We start from the raw sequence: 19,170 nt of genomic DNA on the forward strand, positions 1-19,170 counted from the left end.
TATAATGTGTCAGCTGAAATATTTATAAGATAAAATACCAAGAGTGTTTCTTACTTCATTTTCGATGGGCAACACACAGTCTGCATGCTCATTAAGTTCTTTCATTGCCAAAACACTATTATATGGTGAAGTAATGACATCATCCTCACCAGATGGAAAAACTGAAGTCACAAATCTGTATACTTCTGGGAATTCATCCTCAAGCACATTTAAAATATATGTGCCAAGACCAGAACCTGTCCCTAAGAATGACAACAGAAGAATACATAAATTGTATGCATAATTTATAATTTGGTTACACTCTTTTTATTATTTCTATATATTCCATAAGTGTACTTTCTCTCTATGAAAAACAATACATTTATTCCATTTTACATTAGGAAATAAAGAGTAGTTAGTTTATAGCCACTGACTGCCATTTGTTATGAACAGAGGCTTTTCAAGATTTTATTTTTTGTAACAACTGTGTTATGACAAAACAAATGATAGAAGAGTGAAAAAATGTGATATTAGCTTGTTTTACTTAATATAACAATTATAAAATGTAGCTATTCAAGTATAAATTTTAATTTTTAAAATTAATACTAAAAATTAAATGCAACTATTTGTGAAGTTTATTCAAAAATTAAAATGTTATATGAAAATTTCTACATCAATTAGAAAAAGTTCCTGTGGTTTAAAAAACAAAGCCTAAAATACTACTGTTCTAAAATGTGCTTATATCTGTGCTGATTTTCAGTTCTGCTATAGTTAATATGAATACATTATATATGTAGTTGGAAAAGGCTTTTAATATTCTAAAAGAATGGGAAATTGTTATCTGTGAAGCTGTAAAAAGCTATCACAAAATGTAAATTAAACTATTTATGTAAAATCATTCAAAACATTAATTCTGTTAGGACGTTAAGAAAACTTGCTACCAAATTTAATGTAAACTGCATCTTCAATGTTATAATAGGATCTTAAATATATGTACATTCACACAACCCTCATATTAGCATTAAGCAGTGCCAAGTTTCCATTTGCAAAACTGGCCAGTTCTGTTTTAGATTTCAAAAGATTCTAATGTCTTCCACTTCATGGATAGGTAAAAATTCAGTTCCTATTCACGAGCTTTCTCAAATTCAGTAGTATATTCATTTCCAGGTCCCTCTTAGTAGGCTAAGGAATGATTAATTAAATAATACCACATATATCGATTATAGGCTCTAAAAAGGAATTTATTTAAAATTATACAGTCAGTTCTAATTAAACAGCTGTGGACAATTACAAGAAAGAAGACTTACCTCCTCCCATGGAGTGAATTATAAAGAAACACTGCAAACAATCACAGTGCTCTGCTGTCTGTCTGAGTCTCTCTACAATTTGATCCCGGTACAGAGAACCAAAAAATTTGTACCCTACTGCCCTGAAAAAAAAAACATTAAATCAAAATGAAACGAACAAGACCTTTTACACTTAATATCTCCTGATTTTTCCTTTTCTGAGACATACAAGCAAGCATAATGTACTTTTCCTCCCTAAAAAACTATATATTATTGCCAATCTGTAGTTTCATAGCTTCACAGGCAGGGCTTAGCAATGGAAAGAGATTTTATAGGTCCCATTTAGTCTAATCCCCTCACTTTCCAGATGAGAAAACTGAGACTCAGAGAGGTTATGAACATCTCACAGGTAAAATTGCAGATCTTGGACTTGAATCTAAACCTTTTGGGTTCAAATACAGTGCAACTTTTAATATACAATATGCTTTCTTTTTTAATGTAAATTTACTTCATATTGTAATACTATATGAAATCCACATGGAACATTTAACCAACTTATATAAAGTCTAAAATATCTTAAAGGGCATTCTTATCAATGGACAAGGAACTGTGTTTTTCCAAATTCATCTTTGCTCCAAGATTTTATCTAAAATGTTTAAGTATATAATTTATTTTGTCCCCTTTATTCTTCCCTAGTATAGATATTAGTACTATATTTGTTTCACAGGAGTTTTGTAAGAGTATTTTCTTTCTCAGTTTTTGATAGACCAATAAATTCATCTAGACCAGAGTTTTTTCTCTTTAGCAATTCCTTAGTTCTAGTTTCTTTTCTGAAATTGGATAATTTAAGATCACTAATTGGTGTTATTAAGCTTAAGTAGCTTGTTTTTTTAAAAATAAGTCTTTTATTTCTTTTTTGTTCATTTGTTGGCATGTAATTGTGCATAGTAAACTAACAATTATTTTGTTTTTTAATATCTTTTGATTTTACCTTTTTTTCAATTATTTTGTTGATCTTATTTCCTTTCTCTTTCAAAAAAAAAAATCAGACTGGCTAACGATTTATCAATTTCATTTTTTCAAATTCAATTTTATTTTCAGTTTCATCTCCCCGACTGAGAAAGCAAGAAATATAACCTATATTACACATAAAAAAGTTATGCATCTGCATTAGCCACATTATTCATTTCAAAGAACCAGTTTTTAGTTTTATTAGTTCTGTAATCCTTTTGGTTCCTAATTTAATGATTTCTTCTCTAATATTAAAAATTTTCTCTTTTGTACTTATCCAAGGTTTATATGTTGGATTTTAAATGTTTTAAAGTGAACATTCAGTTAAGTATTCCTTTTTCTAATTTGCTAATATATGTTCTTAGGTACGTTATTTTTTCCTGAGGATTACTATAGCATCCTAGAAATTTGAGCATACTGTCTAATCATTATTATTCACATAATTACTGTTTCTATGATTTGTTTTTTGACCCATTCATTTAAGATTTCATTAAGCCTCCACTGCAGGTTTATGCCTTTTGTTTGTACTCCCTGAACGAATGAATCATTTTTACTGTGTGGTGTCTGGAAAAGATATGTATAATATTTCTAACTTTACACATTTATTTTTAATTTCTCTGTGCTGGTGTATATAGGTATAGTCTTTACTGGTATCATTTAGAAGGCCCTATAAACCTTTTATTTCTAATTTTCTGACAGTTTGTTCAATTCTCTATTTTCCCTTTTATTGATTTTTCTGTTAGATAATCTATGCCCAACCCTGGCAGAGGAAAATTAAAGTCTCCTATTGTTGTGTTACTATTTATATTTTCACAATTCAGTTAATTTTTCCTTTATGAGTTTAGATCCTATGTATTTTGAGTATATAATTTTAATATTGGTGTTGGTTTCTTGTATATCTTTAATTGTTTATATTGTCAATTTTCCCTTTGTGTAAAAGCATGATTGCATATCGCCTTTTTGGAGATTCACCTGATGCACAGCAAATTTTGTTCTAGTCTTTCTCTTTCATTCTATTCATATCTTTGCTTTTTCCATGTATTGTAAGTAATATATTTTAGGGTTTTCTTCATTGTCCTTTGCTGGTTGAGTCTTTATTAAGGTTCTTTTGGCTTCCTTATTAAAGCTATTGATTTACATTAAACTATCCTAGAAAATTGCGATATCTGGTATCCAAATTCATTGTCTCACTTTTTATATGGACATAACCCTAGGTTTAGGAAGATTATGCTAGGGGAGCACAAGGCCTAGCGGATTCAATTGTACTAGAAAGATTTAGACTATGATGATATACTGCATTCTGCTTTCCCAAGATCATCATCATTAGTCTGGCCACTATGTGATAAATTCTTTGGCCATAACACTTCCTAAAGAAAAATACAAAATCGTCCTTAGGCTTAGCTGGTTTATTAACACTTCTGCAGTGGTAATGACAGAAAAGGAGGCAGAAGCTACTAAGAATCATATAGGCTTTACAAGGTCATTTTTACATATTAAAGGATCAAGACAAATATATTTAAACATTCTTAATATAAATGATTGAAAAAACAAGGGATCTCTAATCCTATTGCTCTAGATGTTAGAGATAGAGGAGAGATACAATGAATGAGGGAGATTTCTTTTAACACTATGAAGATATTAATTACTGTCTGTCACTGCTTGCCCTCAACATGTGTCTGATCAGTCCATATTCTCCTTCTATATATTTCGCTGAGATCTTTCATTCTTATTCTTTGAAACTGCTCATTGGTTGTAGGTTGCATTCTGATTACAACTAACCTCTTCTTTGATAGTGACAGTAATTTTCAATTCTTTGGAGTCTGCTCAGTTTAATATATTATTGTCATACAACAGTGGTAGAATGATTTAAACAAGGATGAACATGAATTTAGAAGAATTGAGTTTATTTAAGGAATGCTGTAATTTCCTGAAGCAATCAAGTCTTTTTTCCCCCTCCTATTTAATTCTAGGTTCAAATCATTGTCCATTTGTGCTAAGATATATAAGCTCTGAGGCAAAATTTACCAAACATCACAAAAAATGACTAATAGAGAATGATAAGTAGTACTGTCTCATGAAATAATAAAAAGGGAAAGGATAAATACATTTGTAGAAAACTTGGTAAGATAAGCAATCAAGCCAAATCACACAAAAGATAATTAAAGATAGAATCGGAATAATGATAGAACTAAAATATGTAAAGAGATCTGTCAAAACTTTTAAAAGACTATTTTCTTCAATACTGAAATTGAAGGCCTGCATTTTGACTCTAATGTGCTAAAGAAATAATACTAAAGAAAACAAAATAAAAAAAAACCAGATGACTAAATATACTCTGAGATCTTTGTTGGAAGTGACAATTTCGAGGGTCTTACTTTTCAAGATATCTAAAATAGGGAAATGATTAAAAATTAATGCTTATCATAACTACCCAAGAAAGATCACTGAGAAAATTTCAAGTATCAATGCATATGCCTACTTTCCTATTCCTTCAAAATTTGTATAAGAAGATTTCAATAAAATAATCTACACATACACTGAAGACATCTCTGATGAAGGTCAGGCTTTTGCAAAGGCTATCCTTTAGCAGACCACATCATTATATTATACACTGCTGACAGAAAAGTTCAGAAAATACAAGGTTCCATTTAGGCTGTTTTTGTTGATCATATAAAAGCATTTAGTTAGAGGCTCTCCTCTAACACGTTTCCCAAACATATGTGAAAATTATGAAACATTACTTTAAAAATGCAACAATGGAGAACTTTGATGACCCTTTGATTATTGATAAAGCAGGGCATAAAATATGCTCACTATAGGTCTTTGTAAATATTATAAAGGATGCCCACCAAAGAATATAAATGGATAAGGAATTCTCATAGATGTTGAAGTCCTTCAAATGTTATTAGCAGACAATTAGTAGATGCTGATAAACATTAAAGACAAACTGTATTGTCTCCTAAGTGAGATCAAAGATTTCTGCATAAACTGATCTAACTATTCTTACAGGGGGAAAAAAGGGTAGATGAAGAATGTCCATTCTATAATATACAGTTGGTTGAACAGAGCTGATCCATTAGTGCATCTATTTTGGCAAACATAGATGGACAATGAACTGATCCTAAAACTAAAGAGAAATACAATAGGTTAGATTACACTTGGGAAATTGTGAAGTATTTTTTTAAATGATTTCAAATTTTAATATGGAACAACTTTTTAATATCAACATTCTTTTCCAGGGATATTACATGGCTGTAAGTCATGTAATTATCAGTCTCCAAAGATTTATAGATAGTCAAAGCACAATGGAGAAAACACATAGTGAGTTTGGATAGGTAACAACAAAATCAGCATACAATATATGATAAAGAGAGTCCAAGGAGCCAGTGTGCTTCATTCGTACCCATATAATGTTGAAAGACCCAAAGATACCTGCAGTACTTTGGATAGACAGCCCATCTTCTTCATTATAAGAAAACATGAACAAGAGACACATAAGATGAGAGAAAGCATGGACAGAAAGGTTACAATTTATATCATGAGAGGGAATAACTACATCAATAAGGTTATAGATTGTATTTTCTTAGAATTTTGTTCTTGATGAAAACACAAAATTGAATATTATAAAAAATTTTAAAAAAACAGGAGAAAATATCACTTCAGAAAACATTTTAAAAATAACAAGTCTATAAAAGTTTAAAATGTGAAGAAGGAAGTAAATCAAAGACTATTTCTATTTTATTGAGAAAACATATTTTACAAAAAATAAAAATAGTATAAATGTAGTTTTTTTGGTAATATTGTAACTAATAAATTCATGCTATAGGATTTCTATTTCATCAAATATAATGTGAATATATTAATTGTAAGCTAATGAGTAATTATAAGATGATGAATGAATCCTGGGATGCCATTCTGGCTAGGCTTAAGACTAGAATTAGTTGGTTCTGTCACATACTAGCCCAACCTTTTTAATCCCCAGTTTTTCTATACATAAAATCGAAAGAATAAATCTTGTACTACCTACCTCAAACCTATTGTGATAAAATTCTTTCATAATTTACAAAAACTAAATAAATATTGTGGTGTTACTGTTTTTCTCTTTTTTTATTTTTTTTTTTGGCATTAATTCTTTTAAGCAGCTAGATAAAAACTAAATCTAAGAATTTAAAGCTCCAAATCACAGAAGGATATTAAGTAATAATCTGTTAATCAAGGAAACCTTAAAGACCAAATATCATAGGTAAATGGTTAAACAGATCTAAAAATTTCACTATTAGAAATTTATTTTCTAAAACATTTTTGTATAAGTCTTGAAAATTTCCAGCAGCAAAGTAATATGGGAAAATTTTTCCTCTCTCTCCCCTCCTCAAAAAGTGATAAAAAAAATCTGAGGGTTATTAATAATGCAAAACAAAATATATAGCTCTCTAAGAAACTAGGTTTATTTTATATATCAAAGGGAAATGGGATCAAAGACAAAAGCTAGCAACTGAAAAGCTAATAGAAAGCGAGACATACCAATAAGTATGGGAGTGTACTTTCATACTAAAAACTCCTTTAATATATTTCTTTTATACATGCAATAGCATCTACTAGAAAAAAAAGTTGATTGCTTCAGTTTTAGCTGCTGTTTTACATATTCTCACCAATTATTCCCTGAGCCAGAAATACTTGTGATGAGTTGCTTGCTATCAAATATATCTTTCAATGGTCCCTGAAGGATTTCATTTACTACTCCTTCTTCCATGTCAATCAAGACTGCCTAAGAAAAAAGAATTAAAGTTTAATTAGCATATTTCACTTCAAATTCATTACCCAATGAAATCAACACATTTAAATTGAAACAATTTTTTTTTCCAGATTTAATTAAAATGTTCCATTAAGAAAACTGTTTCAGAAACAGTTTAAAAGGAAATGTAACTTTTATTAAAAGGTAAAATTCACTTAAAAATTGGATTTTACTAGTACTCTATCTTATTCCAAAAAAAAGGACATAAAGTCAACATACATTCACATTTTATTTTCCCCAAATCTCCTATTTTACTAGAAAGATATAATGACCTTTGCTAATAATAAATAGGTCAAACCTAATTACAAATACAAAGAAATTGACTTTTTTTGGGGGAGAGTAAACAATATTTTAATCAAATGATTCCATGATCATTACAAAGCTGTTAACACTTTTGTTTATTTGTTACGGAGGAACTAAGTGATGTGGATAAGCTTTTTTTCTGTTAGTGAGACAAGATTCAAAAATGCAATTCAACAAACATGCATTAAATATTTTCTCTTATACAGTGTATAAAAAGTTGAAATGTTGGGTGAGAAAACATTACTAATACACAAATATATTTAATGTATATAAATAAAACCTATATTAGACTGTTTGCTGTCTTGGGGAGTGAAAGGAGGGAGAAAAAAATTTGGGACTCAAACTCTTACAAAAGTGAATGTTGAAAACTACATGTAACTGGAAAAAGTAAAATATTATTAAATGAAAAAAATGTTGGGTGAAATTTGAAGTTTACATAAAATTTGTTCTTCAGCAGGCAAATATGATGTGAACAAAAAACATACATGCCAAAAAGCAGAAAGAGGTGTAAGAAAAAGACCATAAATGACTTGGAATAGGAAGAGCAGAATATGAATTGGCATCTGATAACCAGTCAGGGTATAAAACTAGAGAGCATTTATTCCAGGCAAGAGACATAAAACAGTTGAGTATTTGGAAGGTATTAATATAAAAATAAAGCTAGAAATGTATTATGGAGTCTTGAATGCCATATACAAAAGTATGAACTGTACTTGATATACAATAGGAAGTCACTGGAAATTTCTGAATACCATATCTAGATGTATGAAGAAATTGCTTGTCAATAGTGTGAAGAATGAATGAAAAAAGAGCAGCTTGTGAATATTATGTAATTAGATTCACATGAGGTAACCAATAAAATAGTACAACTAAGGAGGTAAATGAGTGCTTAAACCAGAATAATAACAGAACAGAGAAATAGGACAGATGTGAGGGGTATCATATATAACTGTACAATTAACTAGATAAGTACTATTAACTACTAACTAGATGTGAGATGAAAAAAAGCAGTAAAAGACAACACCAAAATTTCAAATATGGTTCAATGGTATACCATGAAAAGGACAGTAAAGTCAGAAGGAGGGGCAGATTTGTTTAGAGATTAAGATATTGAGTGTCATATATCTATCATTTTTGATGAGAGAAAACTGGCCAATATGTCCTTACAGAGTATCTGTTGTATCCAATCCCTCTCGGAGGAGCTATAAGAGATTATTAACACTAGCACACAGTAAGAGTTTAATAAATACTTGATGACTGATATTTAAAAAAAAAAAAAAAGGCAGGCTAAAAAACTGTATAATAAATAGAGCTGCATATGCACCTGCACAGAAACATAGACAAAGATACACAACATTTGCAAAACATATAATAGGCATGAATTGGCATACAGGAATATAAAATATATACATAAGTAGTGGTAACTTACATTTTTATAGTGCTTTAAAGGTTTATTTTTCTTACAATTTTGTGAAGATAGTACAAGTATTATCCACATTTTACAGATAATAAAATTGAAGTATCAAAGAAGTTGACCAAGTTAGCCTCTAAGTCAGAGGTAAAATATCTGTCTCTTGACTAAGTCCAGCACTCTTTCCACTATATAATACTTTCTCTAAATAGACAAAATAAAGTTGTTAACAGTCAGTGTGGTTAAACAAAAAAACCTCTCCAGAAAGAGGAGCTCTACTACTTTAAAGATATAAAGATGTATCTTGTCCAAAGATCAGGAAAGGTCAGAACTTGTTGGAATCCTTACTAACTGCTAACTAATTAGAGTTGATCTAATCTTACAAGAAGATGTTTTGGCCAGAACCTGAAACAAGGTACTAAGTAGAACTAATTAATACAAGGCTTGTGTTCACACCTTTACTCATTGGAGTTCAATGAGTTCATACCTCCCTTGAAGCTCTTTGGGCCAGAGAGCACTATGGGAGAAAACCCATAATCCCTCTCTCTGGAAGGAGCATAAATAGGCCAATGGGCCAGTCGAAGAAGTTCTTCAGAGTGAAGAAGCTACAAGTCGAGATTTCAGCAGAATTACGCCAGAAGCCCTCTCTTCAAGGCAAGACAGATTCATCTTGGTGCTGGCTCTGGAGGCTGAAGAAAGCAGAGGCAGAAGCAAAGGACAAAGCGGCAAGAGCTCTTGGAACCAAGCAGAGAGATAGGCCTCTAAGTTAACCGGGCTATATTGGAGACAATAAAAGATCTGAACTTTTATCACCTGGCTGCGTTTTGAGAAGAAAAAGTTCACCACATTTTGGCGCCCGAACAGGGACCAGCTTGAACAAGGGCATTTACAACCTTCTCTAAGTCCTTGGAATTCACCAGTGTTCGTTGTAAAAAAGAAATCGGGAAAATGGAGGATGCTCACTGATTTAAGAAAAGTGAACGAACAGATGGAAACTATGGGAACTCTTCAGCCTGGACTTCCTAGAGAATGGCCTCTTTGGGTTATAGACATCAAGGATTGTTTCCTATTCCATTCCTCTGGATAAGGAGGATATGAAGAGATTTGCCTTTTCAGTGCCCAGCATTAACTTAGCTGAGCCTTATAAAAGATATGAATGGACAGTTTTGCCACAGAGAATGAAGAACAGCCCCATGTTGGGCGCCAAAATGTTGGAGTTCTAATGTTGGCGTTCTTGTTCTTCTCAAAGCACAGCCAGTTTAGAGGCTTAGAGCCCTTCGGATGTCTCCAAATCCAAAGGTTCTGTCCTTCAGCCTCTGCCTCTGCTTTCTTCGGCCTCCAACCAACACAGAGATGGAATGTCTCTCTTTTCTCCTTCTGGGGAGCCCAGCCACCAACTTGCTGCGGAGAGAGGGCTTCTGGCATAGCTCCACTGAAATCCGTCAAAGTGTTCTCTGCACCAAAGTCGCTCCTCTTGAGTCCAGCGCGACCAGCCAGCCAAGAGGAAAAAATGTATTCTGCCATAGATCCCTCATCACTGGCCTTTTATCTGACTCTTCTGAGAGAATGGAATTATGGGTTTTCTCCCATAGTGCTCTCTGGCCCAATGAGCTTTAAGGGAGGTGTGGACTCCCTTGAAGTTAGAAAGTGTACTTTGTGAAGCTAGCATACTTGTGGACTCCAATGAGTAAAGGTGTGAACACAAGCCTTGTCTTAATTAGTTCTACTTAGTACCTTGTTTCAGGTTCTGGCCAAAACATCTTCTTGTAAGATTAGATCAACTCTAATTAGTTAGCAGTTAGTAAGGATTCCAACAAGAACTAGGATTCAAACTCAGATTCTATGACTCCAAATTCTGTCCTCTTTCTGCTTTCACCATCTTATGAATGAGCATAAATTAGATTAAAGGTAAATCTGTCAAGACTCAGATTTGGCAAAACTGGGATAAATTGAGAACAATTTAAAGAAAAATCTCCCAGCCCAGATGACACTTCTGGGGTATTTGTTGTTTGTACTTTGTTCTCGAAGAGGACCATGACATCAGGTGGGTGATGCCCAAATATGCAAATGAGTTGGATTTATTGGAGGTGGGCCATGGAAAATCACCAGTCTCACTTTCTCCTCCAGAGCCACCTGGGTCCAGGGCAAGATACAGATAAAAATGAGTGCAGATGGCTCTGGATGCAGTGCGAGACTTAAACTCTTTAAGGTAAGGTCTTTAATGTCTGATTGAGGCAACGCCCATCCAGATTGAGGTTATAAAAAGTGAGGGAAAGAATGACCTCTCTGATGAGAGAAAGAGAGAGAGAGAAGAGAGAGAGAGAGAGAGAGAGAGAAAGAGAAAGAAGAGAAGAGAGAGAAAAGAGAGACAGAGAGAGACAGAAGAGAGGAGGGAAAGGGAGAGAAAAGGAACAAATTGGTAAAATAAGTGGGTTTAAGAACAAAGAAAAGGTGGGTGAGGATGTAGAATCATTGTGGCTAAGGAGAACAAATTGAGTAAATTATTAAGAGGCAATGAAAGGCAGCAAAAATTTTAACCATTTATATGCAGTCCAAAAGAACATGGTTAAAATCTCAACAATTATGGAAAGTCAAAGAAATTGCACAGTAATTTCTAATGAGACTATGATGCTTGTATTTCTTCTGCAAACTAGTGATTATTTTTCATGTCCTAAGTGTAGGAAATCCTTTCTCCAGGAGAAGATGAAGGGATTTGAAGAAAATATCTTCACACATTATGTTATTAAGGAGTATAAGGTGTTTCTAAAGTGATATTTTAATGGGGGGAAAAGTTTTCAATGGGGGATTTGAGGTAAACCAAAAGGAACCTGATTCTTGTGAAGAAGGCTGGTGAGTAAAAATTAGTACAGAGAGGAGAAAGTGAAGAAAAAAAGAGTCAGCTATATCACTAGAGTTTAAAAATAGACGAGGCTCTTTCTTAAGAGATAAAGGGATATTCTGAGAATATGCTATTTGTCATTTAGAGAACTGCATAATAGAATCATAGAAACTATCTAATATAATCATCCATTAAGATCAGAGGAATAAGAGAAGAGTAAGTAGGAGATGACACAGGGATACTAAATAAAGCTATGCATCAATTCTGTAATAATATAGAGGTCTCATTGTTTTCCCAAGTCATATATCTGAGGAAAAAAAGAGAAACTCTCAAGAATTCATAAGGGACGACAATTATTAAATTCTGGTGATTACTATGAGCACAACGGACACTGCCAGAAAGAATCTGAAAAGCATTAACTGAAAGCCAAGGAATTATAGACTGTGTTTAACTGATTGTTGCTCACTGAAAGAAAGGGATGCAGAAGAAAAAACTGAGATATGAACAACAGTTGGCTAAAAAAGTGGTTTCTAAGAATGGGGTTTGAATTTCTGGAGCACAGCTTAAAATGAAATTGACATAATCCTGGCCAGGAGGTAGCCCAAGTGGGTCTGGAGATGCTCAACAATAAAATTCTAAAGACAAAAAGGGAAACTATAATGAAAAGGGAGGAAAAAATGGGAACTGTCTGCAGAAACAGAAATGCATAGGGAAAACACCAATAAACTTAGATTTTAAACGTGAAATATAAAGAAGATGAAAATAAGTCTAGGTAGCTGAAGATGAAAGCTAAATCTCAAAATGAACTGAGGATGGTAAAGGAAGGTAAAAAACAGCTAGTTTTTGTTTTTGCTTTTTAAATCTATATTGAGACAACTGGAAAATCAAAAGTGGAAATGAATTGTTGCTTGAAGGTGTGTAAGGACAACTGGCAGAGTAAGGGCAGAACTGATGAATTCTTATTCATTTCTATGGTTTCAGTCAAGACTGGCTTTTGCCATTCAGGAAATGACAGACGATGATAGGGAGAAAATAGCATTTTAAAAAGTTATAGTATAAGAAAGCATTTACCTGCCCCAAGTGAATCTAAGTCACCCAGATCAGATAAATGACTTCTTGGGTGATGGCAGATATTACTGTAATCAGTGATAAGACTATGGAAGAGGTAACGCAAGATTGGAGAAGGGCAAATGCTTAATTACACACTTGATGTGAATTTTTAATAAGCTGACAGACAAGCAATCTAATTAGCACAGAGGACATTCTAAGGCCAACACTTCAATCTGAATCTGTGAGAGGAAATTCCTAATTGAGTCTAATCCATGCTGGTTTCCTTAAGTTTGTGCTGAGAAAAACCAGGTGTATGACAGCTTTTTTTTTTTTTTAAATAACAGGGATTGGAGAAGAAATCTTGGGGAACATAAAATACTGCTTAGAATTAGTAGTAATGAAAATTCACAGTATTGAATAAAATACTAATACTATGGCCTTGTGATCTTTTTATTGTACTGATATTATTAGGCACTAGTGTAGAATGGGAAAGAGTACTGGATAAGGTCTGAATTTTAGTTGTGTGACCACAGACAACTTAATGAAACTCTGAGTCTCAGTTTTCTTATCTATAAAATTGATTAATATTATCTGTCCTAATCATTTCTCAGTGATATTGGGAGAACCGTCTGAGATAATGTGAAAGGAAATTCAAAATCTGTGAAATAGTATTAAAATATAAGAGGGGCTGACCTTGGAGTTGGGAAGGTCTGAGTTCAAATTCTTCTCCTTACCCATTCTAGCTGTGGACCACAGAGAAGTTACTACCCTCAACTCTCTCGTGAATTCAATTTTATCAGAAAAGAGAGTTTCCATACAGAGATTACAAATCTATACAAAAAAAAACTGCTGGATTCACCCTCCTTCCACACAAAAAAGTGATTATGTAGTATTATGGTATTTCATCTATCCTTGTATTAAAAAAGTGGCCAGAACAACAAAATTACCTTAAAATATTGCATATATTTGCTTTTAATATAAACTGTTTTTATAGCATTTGATTTGTCTGGAAATTTGTCACCATTAGTCAAGTTTAAAAAAAAGTCTAAGGTGCAATACATAGCATTCATGCAAATTGGGTGTTTATAAATATTCTGTGTTTTACTGATTTAAATTGAACAGAGAAAATTTAATTTGGATTAAAATGATAGCAGCAAAACTATTATCAAAACATATAAAGTAAAAATCTTAATGTAATATCTTACTCGTGCTTTTAATGAGCAAATTTTTCCTTTGGAAATATCTACACCATCACCAGCTCCTCTAAAAGATTAAGAAAAAGGAAAAAAGATTATTGGAAAAAAACAATAGTTAACAATATTGTAATATAATTTATTAAACTTCAGTCTATACAATGCATTCCTAGGAATATGAAATGTTAAATCATTAGGAGTAAATTAATCTGGATAAATAAAATGTATCTGAACTAAATATTCATTTTTACTTAAAATCTCTCTCTCTATATATAGACACACTTGATATAGGGAAAACATGAATTACATGTCCAAAATTGAGATTTCATCACTGGGGAGAACTCTGGGTAAAGAAACTCCCTCCATCAAAAGAGACCAGCAACTTAAAAACTTGTAAGCAACTTAAAAACTACAATCTCTGGCTGTCTGAAACCTTGAGAAGTGAGAGCTTCATCAGGGTTTTACTCTAAATCGCTAAAAATATTTTTGTATAGGTTAGTCCTTTAATGACATTTTAAGAAATTCTAGTAATGAAATCACCAAGTTCTGGCATATGAGAAGTTTTGGCGACCAATACATTTTGCTGTTTTTGTACAAAGTATTTTGGTTTTACTCAATTCTTAGAGGTACATACAATGCATTATTTTGGGTACTGATCTTAAAATTCCACAAAAATTTCCACTGCTCTCACGTTCCTTTTTTGTTGACCATTTTGTTTTCTAGGTATTCTACCGTTACTAAAAATAGAGCTGTATTCTACCATTACTAAAAATAGAGCTGTACTATAGAATAGTTGTGACTTGGGTGAATATTACTTTCAATGTGGAATAGGAAGAGAAATTACTTTGCCTGCCTAATGGCCCACAACAGGTATCTAGCCTAGAAACAATATCTGTGACAAATCAATACCATTCTGGGAGGTGTTTTTTTCTTTTTTTTCTTTTTTGATTCAGTCTCCAGGATGATTTACTTTATAAGAACTTATTGGTTTGGACTTTTTAGATGTTCTTCTCTGGTCCTTACTATGTCTGGAATATAGTAGGTGCTTAATAAGTGTTTATTGATTGTGACTAACTGAACACAGTGCTCTTGTGTGTATGTATGTATTCTATGTTTAATAAATATCTGAAATGAAGCTATTGAACACATTTTACTTCAGCTAATTACTCTATCCCCAATATTCTTGATTTCTTGGTTTTGTTGGGGCACGCTTTAAATGGGAGATGTTCTATACTACTCAGGATAGAAGTTAGAACTAGGTAGTTAATCTTCCTTTATGTTTGTATTTTTTTTTTTTTTTTAATCAAGAGAAGTAAGCAATGTGACTATTTGGGTAAGATGGGTTGCAAAAATGAGAGAGACATTAGGATTAGCACATCTGAAGATTTTTGTCTTAGACATATTATATTCTTGGTCCACTTTTTTGTAAGCTTAACTATCAACTCTACATTAGTGCATTAAAGGGTGGAAGGATGACTACAGGAATCACTTTGTGAACTCTTAAGAATACAAAGCTTTGAGATCACTTGAACTACATTCATGTACTATAAACCATGCTGTAATCCCAAAGGAGGAATAGATACCCACAAACTTATCATATATTCAGATGAACTTGAAATAAATAAAATACATTTTACCTAGTATCCACATTTCTAAAGAAGTTCTTCAGTGAATCATCATAAATTCCTTTCTAAAAATTGAAAAAAAAATCATTTAAGTACAACTATTTTATAAGTTCTATACTTCCACTCAAGAAGTCTTTCAAACTTTTAAATGACAATCAATCATTAGATGACAATAGTTAGACATTTTTTTCCTAAGGAATTTAATACCTATTACAAAGCAAAGTCAGGCAATTAGTAAGCAGTGTATGTGGGACTCAGAAGGCAGGCTTTTTCTAAATTAAATCCTCCTTTCCTCTGTACCACACTAGCTATCTCTGGTACTACCAGCTGAATGTATGTGGATTTTTCTTTCTAGAGCAAAGATTTTAATATCTTTTTTTGTGTTGCATGGGGGCAAAACCTATGTATTACTTCTCTAAATATGTTTTATATTCATAAAATAAAATACATAGGACTACCCAGAAACCAAAGGTTACAAGAGAGATGTAATTTTTTCTTTCATCCAAGTTCAAAGACCTCTTTGAAATCTATCCCCAAGTTAAGAATCTATATTCTAACATTATCAGATAGACACACACACACATATATATGTATATATGTGTACACACACACACACACACACACACACACAAACACACACACAGTTTGTTGATGCTGGATCTTAAATAAGATGCTATTTAGTTCCTTTGCTTGAGATCCTCAGATTTAAGAAAGAGCCCTGGCTTGAAAGTTAGAAGAAATTTGGATTTTAACCTGTCTTCTGACATTTAACTAGTTATATGACTAAGATGAGGTGCTGGGTATCTAGATGTTCGTGGACAGAGAGAGCTTGAATTACTGTAAACAATATGAACATCTAAGCTCCTCCCCAGAAGCAAACCAGGAGGATCACTGTTAGGAGTAAAAGTGAAATTTTTTTTAAATTCTGATTTGGTCTTTTGTTCAAGAGGATCTTTATTACAGTCTCACCCTAAGAAGAGGTGTCTGGTAGAATTCCTAATGGAATTCTTTGCATGGACCAAACCATCATAATTCCACAGTTATGAATCCAATCAGAAAGCCACGCTAGATTTAGACCAGCAGATTGCCATTCTACACTAGCAGGTGGCTCCTGTAATAAATGGTGCCCAACACGGGGCACAAGAAATAAAGTAGCAGTGTTCAAGAGCTGTTTATGAGTAGGTTTCTCCCAGGAGAGTTCCTTCAGTAACCCATGAGGAAGGAAAGGGAGAAGAGACCCAGTAAGACTTTTTCAGACTTCGAGATTAAAATGAGCCGGGCCAGGAGACCGATGAGGGACTGATGAAAAATGCCTATTCTGACTACAATCTTCTTCTCCATTTGTCAGAAAATTTGTCTCCATGACATCTCACAGCATTCGATATCTGCTATAGCATCTTACCCTGCAACCATTCAGAAGAATAGGACGGAAAAGACTCTGATAGTGTTGTTCGCATCCCTCAACATGCAAACTCAGATAACAGCCACTTCACGATACCGGACAAAAGTATTGACCATGCTGGTGGGGGGAAAATAATCATGTTCCCATAAAACAAAAAATGGGGAATTGTTAAAGACCATGCCTAAGGTGTAAAAGGGCAGGTCAATTCTCCAAAAGCTCCCACAGCTGTGAATCATAACATACTTGAAGGAATTACAAATCAGCCTATACTGACACAGATGTTGCTTGTGGATTGAGAATGAAATAAATTGAAGGGAAGAGGAGAGAGGTCAGAGAATGCAACTGCCTCTGACTCCTTGTATCATTATCTTCACGTGAAGAGATCTATTTTGCTGGACAGGATTAGAACCCCAGCAGCTACTAGCAGGCAGCTCCCATAACAATCAATCAATGATATAGTCACCTTCTTCCTACCCCCAACTCCTTTTTTGGGGGTTAGTCTACTTGCTAAGAGTCCTAATAGCTAAACTTTAGGAATTTAGCTTGACAGTCAATGGTATAATCTACTAGCAATCCATGGTGTCTTCCCCTTAACAACAGTTAAGGCCCTTTAAAAATTGCTAAACCACTTTCCTTAATAACAAACCATTATGGATTTTGCCAGCTTTTAGCAGCATAATAAAATCTTTGCCCTTTGATTTGAGAAAATCTCAATCTACAAATTCTTACAAGACACCTTGCAAAACTGGCAGATAACCCAATATACTTTTGAGAATGATAAATTTTCCTGAGGCCACGCTCAGCACTTTATCCTTGTGCCATTTAGCTTTCCCATGTGACTATGGGTTAGTTACTTTACCTTAGGTTTGCCAGAGATGTAGGGAGCCTTCAGAAGCCAAAGTATAGTCCAGCCTCCTCATTTTACAAAGGAGGAGACTGAAGCCTAAGGGATTTAAAAATGACTTGCCCAGGACCACACAGGTAGTAAGCTATCAAAAGCAGGATATGAACTAGGTTCTTATACTTCAAACAGGTAAAATAGCACATCTCAGAAACTTATGTTAACAATCAAATTAGATGTAAATGCCCTTTTTAAGACACAAATTACCATATAAATGTTAATAGTTAATATTACTGGAAGGCTTCTCCAACCTCTTAATCCTGTCTTTCCTGTTGATTATTTCTTATTTATTTTGATTACAATTTGCTTTGCATATCTTTGAACATGGTCTCTGCCATTAGAATGGAAACAAAAAATGTCTTTTGCCTCTTTTTGTGTCCCCAGGACTTAGCACAACTCATGGCACATCTTAGAATGTAAAACTTAATGTTTACTGATTGATTACTCAGTTATTTTAGAGCCCTTGACCAGAGGGGTGCAGAAAAGCAGCAGGAACTACTGACTTTCCAGGCAAGCCTAGGTAGGAACAGAGTGGGATGAAGGTGGGATTGTGAAGGTGAAAATGGGGGGAGAGCATAGGAACATAGTGGGAAGGAGAGGAAAACGAAGGGAGCAGGAAGACAGAGGAGAGTGACAGGAACATGAGTGGAGGAAGTGGAGGTGGGACCGAAAATGGGGCCAGAAAAGAGAACAGGGAGAGAATAGATATATGGAAGAGAGCTGGGAAGATGGGGGAAGGGTCTAGGGACGGAGATGAAAGATGGAGAAGGGAACAAGGGAAGGGGGAAAGATGCAGCTAGAAAGCAAGGAGAAGGAGGAGGAGGAAGAGGACGATGAGGGTGGGGAGGAACGGGGGAATAGGAAGGGGAAATAAAAGGAAATGGGGTAAGGGACAGGAACAAGATGTGGGAAGGAAGCAGGTGTAGGGGGGATCCGCAGAGTGAGCTGTCGCTTACCTTGTTGACAGCCGCGTGTTCCCTCAGGGCCAGGTCCCAGAAGCAGCAGCCCACCTGGTTCCCACACTGCCCGACTGCCGTCGGCAGGCACATAAACAAAGAGAACAGGACATTAGTGCAAGAGTTCCGCAGCTGCAGTTCGGGTTTTCCGCCCCGGAGTTACGGGGCCTTTGGGGGTAGGTCCCCTCAGCCTCCGAAGCAGCTCACCTTGCACTATGACAGACTGGGCCATGCTGCAGCTCCTGCAGCCGCGGCGGTTCGCGCCAACAAAGGAGCTCGCGGGCTGCAGGGACTCCGGGGCCGCGTACACCGGAGAGACAGTTCAACAGTTAGCAAAAGAATTTACTTTCGAGGGCCCAGCTCGCGCCTGCGCCTCGCGCCTGCGCACACTGGAGCCGGCCGAGGAGGGTTGGGGTAGGGGC

General features: G+C 34.3%; 1 protein-coding gene across 2 annotated transcripts in view; it reads right to left on the minus strand.

Annotated features, from left to right (window-relative positions):
- The window catches only part of TUBE1 (tubulin epsilon 1), a 30,157-nt gene extending 11,019 nt beyond the window's left edge, over window positions 1-19,138 (minus strand). For both annotated transcript variants that reach the window (XM_051997560.1, XM_051997559.1), the window contains exons 1-7: window positions 18,956-19,138; window positions 18,749-18,822; window positions 15,502-15,554; window positions 13,877-13,934; window positions 6,926-7,041; window positions 1,287-1,408; window positions 55-242 (exon numbers count right to left, since the gene is read on the minus strand). In XM_051997560.1, coding sequence (XP_051853520.1) covers window positions 55-242; window positions 1,287-1,408; window positions 6,926-7,041; window positions 13,877-13,934; window positions 15,502-15,554; window positions 18,749-18,822; window positions 18,956-18,980 — 636 coding nt within the window. In that variant the 5' untranslated portion in view covers window positions 18,981-19,138. The remainder of the gene's footprint in view (window positions 1-54; window positions 243-1,286; window positions 1,409-6,925; window positions 7,042-13,876; window positions 13,935-15,501; window positions 15,555-18,748; window positions 18,823-18,955) is intronic.
- Window positions 19,139-19,170: the final 32 nt, after the last annotated feature.

Source organism: Antechinus flavipes, chromosome 4 (genome assembly GCF_016432865.1).
Source record: "Antechinus flavipes isolate AdamAnt ecotype Samford, QLD, Australia chromosome 4, AdamAnt_v2, whole genome shotgun sequence".
NCBI classification, from domain to species: domain Eukaryota; kingdom Metazoa; phylum Chordata; class Mammalia; order Dasyuromorphia; family Dasyuridae; genus Antechinus; species Antechinus flavipes.